At 37.2% G+C, this 13,790-nt stretch overlaps 1 protein-coding gene across 8 annotated transcripts in view; it reads left to right on the top strand.

Moving 5' to 3' along the window:
• HEATR5A (HEAT repeat containing 5A) overlaps nt 1–13,790 on the top strand; it is a 136,817-nt gene that overhangs the window by 80,195 nt on the left and 42,832 nt on the right. For 7 of the 8 annotated variants that reach the window (XM_064365765.1, XM_064365767.1, XM_064365768.1 and 4 more), the window contains 6 exons: nt 4–194; nt 2,649–2,808; nt 5,609–5,798; nt 6,765–6,934; nt 10,384–10,410; nt 13,218–13,356. In XM_064365765.1, the coding sequence (XP_064221835.1) occupies nt 4–194; nt 2,649–2,808; nt 5,609–5,798; nt 6,765–6,934; nt 10,384–10,410; nt 13,218–13,356 (877 nt within the window). The remainder of the gene's footprint in view (nt 1–3; nt 195–2,648; nt 2,809–5,608; nt 5,799–6,764; nt 6,935–10,383; nt 10,411–13,217; nt 13,357–13,790) is intronic. The other variant, XM_064365766.1, reaches the window with a different exon arrangement.

Here is a 13,790-nt window from a genome sequence, read left to right as displayed (position 1 = left end):
CAGTATGTGGCTGGCTCCAAGGGATGTTTAGGTCCAGAAGAAATGAAAAGATTTGCCGTAACAATAGTTACAGGAGCCCTAGAAAGTCCCAGCCCCTTGCTGAGATGTGCAGCTGCAGAGGCATGGGCTAGATTAGCCCAAGTGGTTGATGATGGAGCTTTCACTGCTGGATTAGCTCAAGTTAGCTTTGACAAGTAAGTGAATTTCTTATTTAATACTCAGGGGCTGTGTTTCAAAACTGGGTATAGCTTGCTGGTTTGTTGGAACTAGCAAGATCTTCATTCTGAAATTTAAGAAAAAAAAAATTGACAAATGTTGACTGCTTTAAAATAAAGAAAAGAAAAATTGGCCTGCTGGTCTTGGCTCATAAAAAACTATTACTATTTCAGCTGTAGTCTTTATATAATAAGAGAAAGATCAGTATCTATATGAATGATATAATCGATCATCAATGGAATGGGATCTAGGATAGTGAAATACAGTTTTATAGTGTAAAATATATATGATAAGTACTAAGAACAAGCTATAGGAAAAGTAAAAGGCTATAGGCTGCAGATCAGCAAACATAAACTATACTTTCCTTCTTTTTGAGACAGAGTCTCGCTCTGTCACCCAGGCTGGAGTGCAGTGGCACGATCTCAGCTCACTGCAACATCCGCCTCCCGGGTTCAAGCAATTCTCCTGCCTCAGCCTCCTGAGTAGCTGGGATTACAGGTGCGCACCACCATGCCTGTCTAATTTTTTGTATTTTTTTAGTAGAAATGGGGTTTCACCATGTTGGCCAGGCCAGTCTCGAACTCCTGACCTCATGATCTGCCCACCTCAGCCTCCCATAGTGCTGGGATTACAGACATGAGCCACCGTGCCTGGCCTGTACTTTTATCTCTGTCAGATCTATAACTTTCGGTAGGTTAGTTTATCCTCTCAGCCATTGTTCCTCTATTCCAGGAGGTACTGCACTACCTACTTAAAAATGTTAAGGTAAATGAGTTAGTAAATATTAAAGTAATATGGGAAAAAGGCCTACAAATAAAACTTCGTGGTTATATTAGTTATATGTGTATAATAGGTTATATTAGTAGTGGTGGTGGTAGTACTGATAGCACTTTGACCTTGGAGTCTACTGAATATATGTGTCTGATTTGAAGTCTGGAGTCAGGTTATTAGCTTGGCTGTAATCCCAACTCTACCATTTAATAGTGGGTTACTTTGTGAGAGCTACTTGAGCTATCACTTTGGTTTCCTCATCTATAAACAGGAACTGAGAATAATAGTATGAACTTCAGGGTTGCTGGGGGGGATTAAAAAAAGACTAAATGTAAACCACTTAAATGAACACACAGTATATAGAAAATTCGTAATAAACGTTAACTTCTCTTACATTTATTTTTATTTATTTTTGAGACAAGGTCATGCTCTGTCACCCAGGTTGGAGTACATTGGTGTGATCATGACTCACTGCAGCCTCAAACTCCTGGACTCCAGCAATACTTCAACCTCAGCCTCCCAAGTGACTAGGACTACAGGCTTGTGCCACTGTCCAGCTTATTTTTTTAAATACTTCTTTTTTGAGACAGAATTTTGCTCTGTCCCCAGGCTGGTGTGCAGTGGCGTGATCTGTAATCTTTGACTACCTGGTTCAAGTGATTCTCCTGCCTCAGCCTCACGAGTAGCTGGGATTACAGGCATGCGCCACCACACCCAGCTAATTTTTGTATTTTTAGTAGAGACAGGGTTTCACCATGTTGGCCAGGACGGTCTTGATCTTCTGACCTTATGATTTGCCTGCCTCGGCCTCCCAAAGTGCTGGAATTACAGGCGTGAGCCACTGGCGCCCACCCCCGAAATTTTTTTTAATAGAGACAGGGTCTCACTATATTGCCCAGGTGGTCTGGGTTAAAGTGATCCTTCCGCCTTGCCCTCCAAAAGCACTGGGAGTACAGACGTGAGCTACCGCACCTAGCCTATTTAATTTTAAAATCAGAGTTAAATTGAAACTCTATTAAAAGTATCTCAGCGTTTGAGTTTTTAAAATGTAACTTAATCATAAAGTAATAATGCTTGTCTTAAAAACTTTGTGCACTTATATATATGAAAGACATTGAAACTGTTTGTTCTAAGCTAACCATTAATAATATAAAGACATTTTGATTCAAAGTATTTTCCTTTGCAAGATGCCTTTCAGGTTACTTCAGAATTTTTCATTAGTTAGCTGAAAATATATTTCTGAATTTTACAACTATCCATATAAAACGTTTTGCCGGCTGGGCGCGGTGGCTCACACCTATAATCCCAGCACTTTGGGAGGCCGAGACAGGTGGATCACAAGGTCAAGAGATCGAGACCATCCTAGTCAACATGGTGAAACCCCGTCTCTACTAAAAATACAAAAAATTAGCTGGGCATGGTGGCATGTGCCTGTAGTCCCAGGTACTCGGGAGGCTGAGGCAGGAGAATTGCCTGAACCCCGGAGGTGGAGGTTGCGGTAAGCCGAGATCGCGCCATTGCACTCCAGCTTGGGTAACAAGAGCGAAACTCCATCTCAAAAAAAAAAAGTTTTGCCTAAGTGACAACGTACATGCATTAGCTTTTGTGGGTTTTTTTTTCCCTTTTGCAGTGATTGCAATTTTTTATTTTCATATTTACAGATTGAAATCAGCAAGGGATGTGGTTACTAGAACAGGATACTCATTGGCCTTGGCATCCCTTCATAGGTATTTAGGAGGAATAAGTTCTTCTCAACACCTAAATTCTTGTGTTGGAATCCTTTATACTTTGGCTCAGGACAGCACTTCTCCTGATGTGCAGGTGGGTACCTCATGTGATACTTCCCTTGAAATTCATGATTTGTAGATGATGCAGATTATGTTATATTGATCATTAATATGATTTACAAATTTGCAAATATGGTTTTCCCCCCATAGTAAGTGTCAAAGCCATTGTTAACCTTGATGGATTTTTTTAAATTAAAATCTTCCCTCACATTCAGAATGTCTGTAGTCAATTTCAATGTGTTTTTCTGAAAATGTATCTCTGTTCCATCTTAATAATAGCATTGGGCTGGGCATGGTGGTTCACGCCTGTAATCCCACGCTTTAGGATGCCAAGGTGGGTGGACTGCTTGAGCTCAGGAGTTCAAGACCAGCCTGGGCAACATGGTGAAACACTGTCTCTACAGAAGATACAAAAATTAGCTGGGCATGATGGTGTACATCTGTGGTCTCAGCTACTCAGGAGGCTGAGGTAGGAGGATGACTTGAGCCGGGGAGACAAAGGTTGCAGTAACTCCGGATTGTGCTACTACGCTCTAGCCTGGACAACAGCCAGACCCTGTCTCAAGAAATAATAATAATATTAATAATAATAATAATAATAGCATCTACTATTTTAAAGAGCTTAATAGGTACCAGGTGTTATGATACATTCTTCTAAGTCTCATAGTAATTCAGTTAGTCCTCATAATAATTTATTAGGGTATATAGTCCATTATAGAGAAATAAAACTGAGGCTTGAGAAGCTAAGCAACTTGCTCACAACTGAAAAGCTAATAAATCATGGAATTAGATCAAGAACACAAGTCATGGACTCCAAACTCCTGTTCTTAACCACTTTACCACATTGTTGTACATATCTTACTCATTTCTGTCAATAAAATCATCATTCTCCTATCTTAATCAAATATGGAATGATTTTTATTTCTTCTGTTCTTTTACTCCCCTTCTGTCATCTTATCTCTCTCCCTTATTAATGTGTGCCACATTACTGTCATAGCTTCCTAATTAGTCACATTTTTATGTTCTTTTCTAATTCTCTCTAGATAGAAGGCTAAATTCATTTTCCTACAAGATTGTCATCTTGCCACCTTCCTGCAGAAAAGCTTGACAAAGTGCTTATTGCTTCTTTAATCAACTTCTTTGTATCAGTCTCATCAACTGACCCACAGATGTTTTCTGTTACTACTTCAAACTGTTGACTTCTCCTACAGAAGATCTACCCACATGTCATTCTAATGTCTACATTTACATTATTTTCTTTTTCCTTCTCTCCTTACATGTCTGTGTTGATATTCCACGTTTTAGTCTTTTAAGATCCAGTTTAGCCAGCATCTCATCAAGCTTTAATCCAGTTAGCTTTCTCTCTCTGAATTACCATATTGCTACTCACCTCCTCCACTTCATCTAGTACTCGACTGAATTGACTTACAAGATTTCCATTTTTCACTCATCTTTAAATATAGTACTTTTTGCTTCTATTATATTCCTCTTCTCTCTCTTCAAGAAGTCTGTTCTGAATGCACAGTTTTATATTTAATAACTTTTTTGTTGATTTAATTCATATACTTCTTTCCGTGGCTTCCAGTGTCATCAATTCTGAGTTTTCTTGATTGCTCCCTCTCACTTAACAAATAGAAGCTCATTTTTGCAGCATTTAAAGTACTATAAGTGTTCTTGCACATCCATTGATAAGAGGAATAAAACTTTCATTTTCTGAAAGGAAACCTTTTAATTTACTACTTGTTATGGAACATTCAAACATACACAAAGTTAGAAAGTCTACTATAATGAAACTATTATAGTCATCACCTAACTTCATTGGTTATCAGTATATGGCCAGTCTTTTTTCATTTAAACCAGAGACAGAAAGTGTGTGTGTGTGTGTGCGTGCGCGCGTGCACGCACACACCTGTTGTAAATGTACATACCTATGTACAAACAGTACATTAACCATCACCTGAAATCAAGAAGCAGTCCATTATCAATACCCTAGACACACTTCTCATACTGTCTTCTAGTTAACTACCTGCCCCCACCAAGGATAACAACTCTTCCAATTTGCAGTAGCTTAAATTAGTTTTGCCTGCTTCTATACTTTATATAAATAGAATAAAAAACATATATTCTTTTATGTCTGGCCTTCTTCACTTACGATGTTCAAGTGATTTGTCCATATTGATGTTTGTAGTTGTAGATTTTGTTGAATCTTTTTAAAGACTTGAATTTTCATTCTTTCTATAGATGAAACAATTTTTCAACAAACTGGATTCAATTCAAGCTGTTAGCTAAAGGACCAACTATTACTTGGAATTCTTTTTTTTTTTTTTTTTTTTTTTTTTTGAGACGGAGTTTCGCTCTTGATACCCAGGCTGGAGTGCAATGGCGCGATCTCGGCTCACTGCAACCTCCGCCTCCTGGGTTCAGGCAATTCTCCTGCCTCAGCCTCCTGAGTAGCTGGGATTACAGGCACGCGCCACACGCCCAGCTAATTTTTTGTATTAGTAGAGACGGGGTTTCACTATGTTGACCAGGATGGTCTCGATCTCTTGACCTCGTGATCCACCCGCCTCGGCCTCCCAAAGTGCTGGGATTACAGGCTTGAGCCACCGTGCCCGGCCTTACTTGGAATTCTTAATGGTGAACTGTGTCTAACTATATCATTCTAAATTGGATAATTGCTTCTGAGTTGGAAGTCCTCCATTTCTCTTTCCACATTAGTAGTAGCATACACATTTGCTGTTACTTTATCACTTACTTCAACAAAAAAACAATTTGATGTGTTTTATGTTTCTTAATGCTACTGTAATATTTTTAATTGTTTTTCTTTGTTACAGACCTGGGCGTTACATTCTCTATCATTGATCATTGATTCTGCTGGCCCACTCTATTATGTGCATGTGGAACCTACCCTTTCTCTTATTATAATGTTGTTGTTAAATGTGCCTCCTACTCATGCCGAAGTTCACCAAAGCCTTGGTCGCTGTTTGAATGTCCTTATTACCACGTTAGGTCCAGAGCTACAAGGTGTGCATAGCTGCTTTTGTGATGTTTTACATGAAAAATAATACACATAAAAATGAATTCAGTTCCTAGTCTGTATGCTTGGCACGTGATGGGTGCTGTATGGTTAGTTAAATGAATGTATAAATACCATTCAGCCTGATTTCTTTTATTTTGAAAAGACAGAGTGCAATATTTAGACAATTACATATCTCCTAAAGATGCCTTCCTTAACAGTTAACATGACAGAGATGAAGCAGAATCATCCAAAGAGCTCTGATCTCTGTTTAAGAAGTAATCCAAAATTTCAAATATTCTGAGCTGTTCAGATTGAATGGTATTGCATGATTATAATACATGAAAGTAATTCTTAATTAATACAAGGCTAAGTTTATTGGCAATTTCTAATTCCACTTTTTATAAAAATTTGGTATAACCTACTGATAGTCATAGGTTCTTTTTTGCCTGATAATTTGTGTTGTAATAAACTTTTCCAATTAAGAATAACTAAAGTAGGCCAGGTGCAGTGACTCATGGCTGTAGTCCTAAGACTTTGAGAAGCCAAGGCAGGGGGAATCACTGGAGCTCAAGAGTTTGAGACCAGCCTGGCCAACATGGTGAAACCCCATCTCTAATAAAAATACAAAAAATTATCCAGGCATGGTGGCATACATCTGTAGTCCTAGCCACTCAGGAGGCTGAGGCAAGAGAATCACTTAAACCTGGGAGGCAGAGGTTGCTGTGAGCTGAGATGGCGCCACTGCATTCCAGCCTGGGTGACAGAGTGAGACTCTGTTTCAAAAAAAAAGAATAATAACTGAAGTAAACTAAAAATCTGTCACTTAGATAATCCCTACTTTTGTAGAAGAAATTGTACGTCACAGATTCGTAAGCTTAAAACTGGAAGTAAATTTTAAAACCTGTAATATATGTTTAAAGAATAATGATTTTATAGGCCAATTATTAAAAGCTTTCTGCTTTTTATTTTAGGTAACAGTACTTCAATTTCTACCTTAAGGACTTCCTGTCTACTGGGTTGTGCAGTAATGCAAGATAACCCAGATTGCCTTGTTCAAGCTCAGGCCATCTCTTGCCTTCAGCAGCTTCATATGTTTGCTCCTCAACATGTCAACTTGTCTAGCCTGGTTAGCTGCCTCTGTGTGAGTATAAAATTGTAAACATGTTCTTAGCTTCTTTTATTTGAATCTTAGATTTATTCCAGTACACATTTTAATTATCCTCTAAACTATGTACAAAGTTATATGTTATATACATAGCTATTTTGCCTCAGTTCTAGTCTTTTTGGGGAGTGGGGAGCAGTTTCATGTAATCAGCTCTTAAATCTCTCTTACATTAATTCATTTTTCTCCCATTAATGTTGAACTTAATATTTGGAATATTTGTAAATCAATAAACATATATTGGGTGCTTATAAGGTCCCATGTACTGTGTAAATACTGTAGGACATGCAAAACTTTGTTTGGTCACCTGTCTTTTTTTTTTCTTCTTTTTCATCTATTCTAAGTTATTATAAAGTTCTTTACATCCCTGATGGAGAAATAACACTTTTCCTTAATATTTCAGCAACATATGCATCAATATCTGGCTTCTAATATTGTATCTACTGAATGTAGAAAGATAAAGACCATCAACCAGAGGTTCCTTAGAAGTGATTTATGGTCATTGGTTTTAAGATTTCCCCTGACTGGGTGCAGTGGCTCACGCTTGTAATCCCAGCACTTTGGGAGGCCAAGGTGGGTGGATCACCTGAGGTCAGGAGTTTAAGACCAGCCTGATCAACATGGTGAAACCCCGTCTCTACTAAAAATATAAAAATTAGCTGAGTGTGGTGGCGGGCACCTGTAATTTCAGCTACTCCAGAGACTGAGGTAGGAGAATCACTTGAACCCAGGAGGTGGATGTTACAGTGAGCCGAGATCACACCATTGCACTCCAGCCTGAGCAAAAAGAGTGAAACTCCGTCTCAAAAAAAAAAAGCATTGTATTCTGTCACTAGTTTCTATCTGGACTTGCCTTAAAAATTGAGTTGCATTTGGAATTATAAGTTGGCACCATTGCTTTTCAACTTTTTCTACTCCTACAGTGTTCATGTCACACTCCCATTAGTAACATGACCTGTTAAGAATCATTATGTAGACCTTTCATTTTCAAGCTTGAGGCAAAATATGCAGCATTTCAGAGCTTGAAAGAACCTCAGAATCTTAAAAATGTGTCACATAGATTATCCCTACTTTTGTAGAATGATGTTTGCATTATTAAAACCAGTCTTCCCAATAAAAGATAAGCTGAAGACCAAAAAAATTAAATAGCACATCTAGCACATCTAGGTGGTGGCTAAGTCTAGATTGCAGGTTTCTGGATTCCTCATCCAGTCCTCATTTCATTATTCCATACTACCTTTGCAGATTTTATGGATAGACTTTATCTCAACTCTGCCATCTCCTAGCTATGTGCTTTTAGGGAAGTCCCGTAATCTCTTCTAGCCTCAGCTACCTTGTCTGTAAAATATGAGGATTACACAAAATGCTGCTTGTAAGGGCACGTGTCACAGGCTTTTAATTATTACGCAATAATGGTAGTTGCTTTTGCTGTCTTGACCTGTGCCTTCAACACACAGTGTATTAATCATTATATTAATTATTGATGCTGATAGTCATATAACACTTTATTTTTTTTTTAGAAACACAGTCTCACTTCGTCACCCAGGCTGGAGTGTGGTGGTGCAGTTATAGCCTGTAGTAGCCTCAAACTCCTGGACTCAAGTGATCTGCCCCCTTCAGCCTCTCAAGAGCTGAGACTTCAGGAATGTACCAACACACCTAGCCAATTTTTTTTTTTTTTTTTTTGTAGAGACAGAGTCTTGTATGTTACCCAGGCTGGTCTTGAACTTCTGGCTTCAAGCCATCCTACTGCCTTAGTCCTACAAAGTGCTGGGATTACAGGCATGAGCCACCATGCCTAGCCCAATAAAACTTTAAAAAGAGAATGTGACTGACTTCCTGACAGAAACTTTTGTTCCTGTATTTTTTAGATCTTGGTCAATCAAGTATTAGGGAAAACAGCACTTACAGGAAAATGATTTTACCTATACCATTCAGGGACTCTTCTCCAGGAATATTACTTTTATATTTGAAGAACCATTACTAAAACCAGTTATTGAAAAAGTTTTCACTCCTTTGCATGCTGATCTTTTACTCTCCATTTAAATTTAGTGATACTGCTATTTTTTCCTCTTGTCTTATAAAAGGTTTCCATTAATTACCTTTAAATTTTCTTCCTTACGTGATAACTGAATTCTTTTATTAACTAAAGTTTATTGATAAATGAAGAGCAAGACTAACCCATTAATTCATGATAATTAAGATCTGATCAGCTGGGCACAGTGGCTCACACCTTAATTCCAGCACTTTGGGAGGCCAAAGTGGAAGGATCATTTGAGCCCAGATGTTCAAGACCAGCCTGGGGAACATAGTGAGAGCTTGTCTCTACAAAAAATTTAAAGAAAATTATCCAGGCATGGTGGTACACACCATGTAGTCCCAGCTACTTAGGAGGCTGAGGTGGGAGGATCACTTGAACCCAGGAGGTTGAGGCAACAGTGAGCCATGATTGCATCACTATACTCCAGCCTGGGCAATGGAGCTGTCTCAAAAATATAAATAAATAAAATCTGATCAAACTCATTAACTTTTTTTCTTTCCCAAATCATAAAAGGGTACATATTACTGCAGGAAAAACAAATAGGCATCAAAAAAGTTACATATGAAAAAGAATAGAGATTATTATATTATCAGACTTTTCTTTTGGGTACATCCAGAGCAAGTGAGAAAATCTGAAGTAACAGTTACAAATCTTATTCATGTTAACTCGTAATATTCAAGGTGTAAAATGATTTGTTTATACACAATCATGTAGAATAAATTACTAACCAAAATATTGAGACATTAAATTGATATAGTGATAGTAATTAGTAATTTATTCTGAATTTATTAGGTTGAATTTATTATGTTTTAGAGTATTCACCAAAGTAAGGAAATTGCATTTCATCATTAGGCAAAAGTCTTACTGAAAAGTATTTTCTTCTAACTGCATGCTCTTTGACTTTCATTCTGAACTTGGCCTTAGCTACACTTGCAATTGTGAATACTCTTAGTTTTAAAACTTGGCTTCTAAGAGTTAAACTATAATTACCCTTCTGATGAGGTAAACCATTAACTTTGCCTCTTGTTGGACACCTGTTCATGTGAATGCAATCCCGATCACTCCTCTCATACTCATGACTACTTGATTTGGTTTGATACTGAGGCTTAGTCATAGATTCCAAAGGAAAACCTAAAATTAATCACGTGTACATTTTAAAATTATATATTTACGTCTTGGAGCTCTTGAGTTGACTATTTTCAAGAACTTGGCTTAACTAATTTTAAGTTGGAAAATAAAATATTTGTGGCAAATTTTTAAGATGAAGCTAAGCCAATTTGAATGATAACTATCAACATTTATATTTTAATGCTTAGCTGACTGTTGTCAAAGTCATCCTATATCTTTTGGTTTTGTCATGACTGGTGTGTCATTTGTTTTTGTGCAGGAGATCTTGTTGGATAATTCTGTGTTGGTAGGTCCCTGACCCTTGATTCCTAACTTTTTTTGAGTTTTGCGGTGCTATTTTTTTGTGTCGTTTTTTGGTTGTAGATATTTGTTTTCTTCTGCATCTGTTTGTTTAAGTGAACCATTAATGCTAAGTCCAATATGTGTAGCATGTTTCGTGGTGTTTATTTGATACCAGTATAAGCAAATCCTTCCTAACCTTCTCCAGCTGGTGCTCTCACTCTTTGTACTAAATTTGGTATCATTTTGATTTAATATATTGATTTCAGAAAATGCTTGTAGTTACAGTTTTACTTAATTTCTGTATTTTGCCTGCTTTCTTTCTTTGTCTTAAGCCACTCTATTCCTCTTCCCGATATAAATGCTGGAGAATGACATGGAGACCTTAAGCCTCCCATTTTGCTTTGTGTGAAAGCCTTCAATCTTTTTTCTACCAAACAAGTAAAGGGTACTTCTAAGCATGCTTTTTCTAAAACATGTTTGACTAGCCTGAATAAATGCTGCACCTGCTTTGTATCATATGCTTGTGAAACTCCAGTTGAACTAACTAGTAGATTTATTTTCTTTAGAATTGTCTTGTAGAGTGCTTTTTTTGTCATTGTTCTTAAATATAACAGTAATCTTGGGCACAAGTAAACTTAATCTTTTTATATTTTAACTTCCTGTTATCCTAACCTGCTAACAATATGATTTCTAAACATGGGAATACATTATACGTTGAGACTTTTCTATGAATGGCATTCCTCTGTATCCACTTTGGGTTCATAATACAGCTTGAAGGTATAATAGAACATACTTACAACACTGTTCCTGCACTCTAGCCTGGGTGATAGAGTGGTATCCTGTCTCAAAAAAAAAAAAAAAAAGCTGTTCAATGATGATATATTCACAGTTTTTTTCTGGTTTTTTTTTTTTTTTGGCTTCTAATAAAATGTAGAATTTGTCTTTGCATGTGTTTCTTCTTATATATTCTTTTTTTTTTTTTATTTTGAGACACAGTTTCACTCTGTTGCTCAGGCTAAATTGCAGTGACATGATCTTGGCTCACTGCAACTTCCACCTCCCAGGTTTAAGCAATTCTCCTGCCTCAGGCTCCCAGTAGCTGGGATTACAGGCATGTGCCACCACACTCAGCTAATTTTTGTATTATTAGTAGAGACAGGGTTTCACCATGTTGGCCAGGCTGGTCTCGAACTCCTGACCTCAAGTGATCCACCTGCCTTGGCCTCCCTCAAGTGTGAGCCACACACCCGGCCCTCTTTGTATATATATATAAAAACTAAAATATCTATATATATATCTACAGATAGATAGATAGATATATTTCGAGACAGTGTCTCACTCTGTTGCCCAGTCTGGAGTGCAGTGGTGCAATCTTGGCTCACTGCCACCTCCGCCTCCCAGGTTCAAGCAATTTTCCTGCTTCAGCCTCCCAAGTAGCTATGATTACAGGCACCTGCCACCATGCCCGGCTTATTTTTTTTATATTTTTAGTAAAGACAGGGTTTCATCATGTTGGCCAGGTTGGTTTCAAACTCCTGACCTCAAGTGATCTGCTCACCTCAGCCTCCCAAAGTGCTAGGATTACAGACGTAAGCCACCATGCCCAACACTCTTCTTATATATTCTTAATAGTTCCTACCACCTTTATTTCATCCCAAAATTTAGCCTCTGCTCTTTACAAAACTTCAGTCCTATTTTTCTCACATATGCCAAATCTAAACATTGCTATAGAATTATGCCATTATTTCTCAAATTTTGCTTTGAAGATCACTATCAAAATATACATATTTATTTTGTAGACTGTACCAAACTGATCTTTACTTTCACAGTTAGTACAAAATTAATTTAAAATCTCATCTTTATTTCATAAATGAAATCACTAAAAATTTTTATCCATTAACCTTCAACTTGTAACTGAAGTATATTACCAGTCTTATCATTTGCCAGGGGTAGATACAGCCTATTGAGATTTACATTGCATCTGTAAGATGTGTACATATATGTATTCTATTAATACATAAATATGTACGCATATATATAAAATTTGGTGTTCTGTAATGCTTGTCTCTAGAGAGCATTTGTTTTCTGCCTTTATTTGAAAATGCATCTACTTACTCTGTATGTCGTCTGATTAAAATATTATTGTTAAGAGACTGCACTAATAATAACTAACATTTATTGAGCATTTACTATTTGACAGGTACTGTGGTAAGCACTTTGCATGTTACTTTGTGTTAATACAATAGCCCTGAGAGATGCGGTAATGTTACAAATGAGGAAACTAAGGCACTATAGAGAAGTTAAATAATTTGCCCACAGTCACACAGCTAATAAGTGGTGGATCTAGGACTCAAACTGAGATGTTTTGACTCTGGAATGTCCATTTTAACCAATATGCTGTATTGCCTATATGGATTTGTATAAATTTCTGCTTAGAGAATGATAAAACATTACAGTATAGTTGCATGAACACAAATGTATGAAATGCAACTAAATCCTTTCTGTTGTAGTTCTTTTTTTCTCTTAAAATTCTGTTTACTCATATAAATTCTACCTTCTGACACTGATCTTTGCTTATATTTATGAGTAGTGCATAATCTAGTACACATATTACCTATTAAGCTGTTTCTAAGTTATATAATCAGAAATGTACTCTAGCATAGTTGCAAGAAGTTCCTATGTATGCATAAATTGTTTCCAGCCTACTGATGGGCTGGACAGAATCAGGAACAGGTCCAATGAATATCTGTTACACTCACTGAGTGCCAACAAGAATTTTAGCTCTGTCATTCCTCAAATGATGTTTTTCAGGTGAATCTTTGTAGCCCCTACTTGTTACTGAGAAGAGCTGTACTGGCTTGCTTACGTCAGCTCGTACAAAGAGAAGCAGCTGAAGTTTCAGAATATGCTGTTATGCTTGCTAAGGATAGCAGAGAAGAGTTGACTTCAGGTAATATCTCTTGCTCAATATTGTGTCCAGCTCAGATGATTATTTTTATCTTAAAATTTCCACATATACATGAGTTTTGAAACAATTTAAAAGTTAATATGTAATATGTCTTAAACCTGCTACAGGAAAGAATTGCTGTTATTCCAACCAGTGATGTTACTGGTTTGGAGCAGTGGTTCTCAAACTGCTTTTCAAACCAGCAAGGTATACCTCACCCGGGAACTTGTTAGAAATGCAGATTATTGAGACCCATCCCAGACCTACTGAACCAGAAATCTGGGAGTATTACCCACAAATCTGTATTTTTAAATCTATATTTTTATAGTCCCTATGTTAGTACAGCTGTGTGCCACATAATGGCATTTTGGTCAACAACAGACCCCATAAACAACAGTGGTCCCATAACATTATAATATCATATTTTGACTGTACTT

Source organism: Aotus nancymaae, unplaced genomic scaffold, assembly GCF_030222135.1.
Source record: "Aotus nancymaae isolate 86718 unplaced genomic scaffold, 86718_ANA_hifiasm-v0.15.2.pri h1tg000062l, whole genome shotgun sequence".
In the NCBI taxonomy this organism is placed as follows: domain Eukaryota; kingdom Metazoa; phylum Chordata; class Mammalia; order Primates; family Aotidae; genus Aotus; species Aotus nancymaae.
The sequence above is the reverse complement of the archived record's forward strand: the minus strand, read 5'-3'. Positions and strand labels throughout refer to the sequence as shown.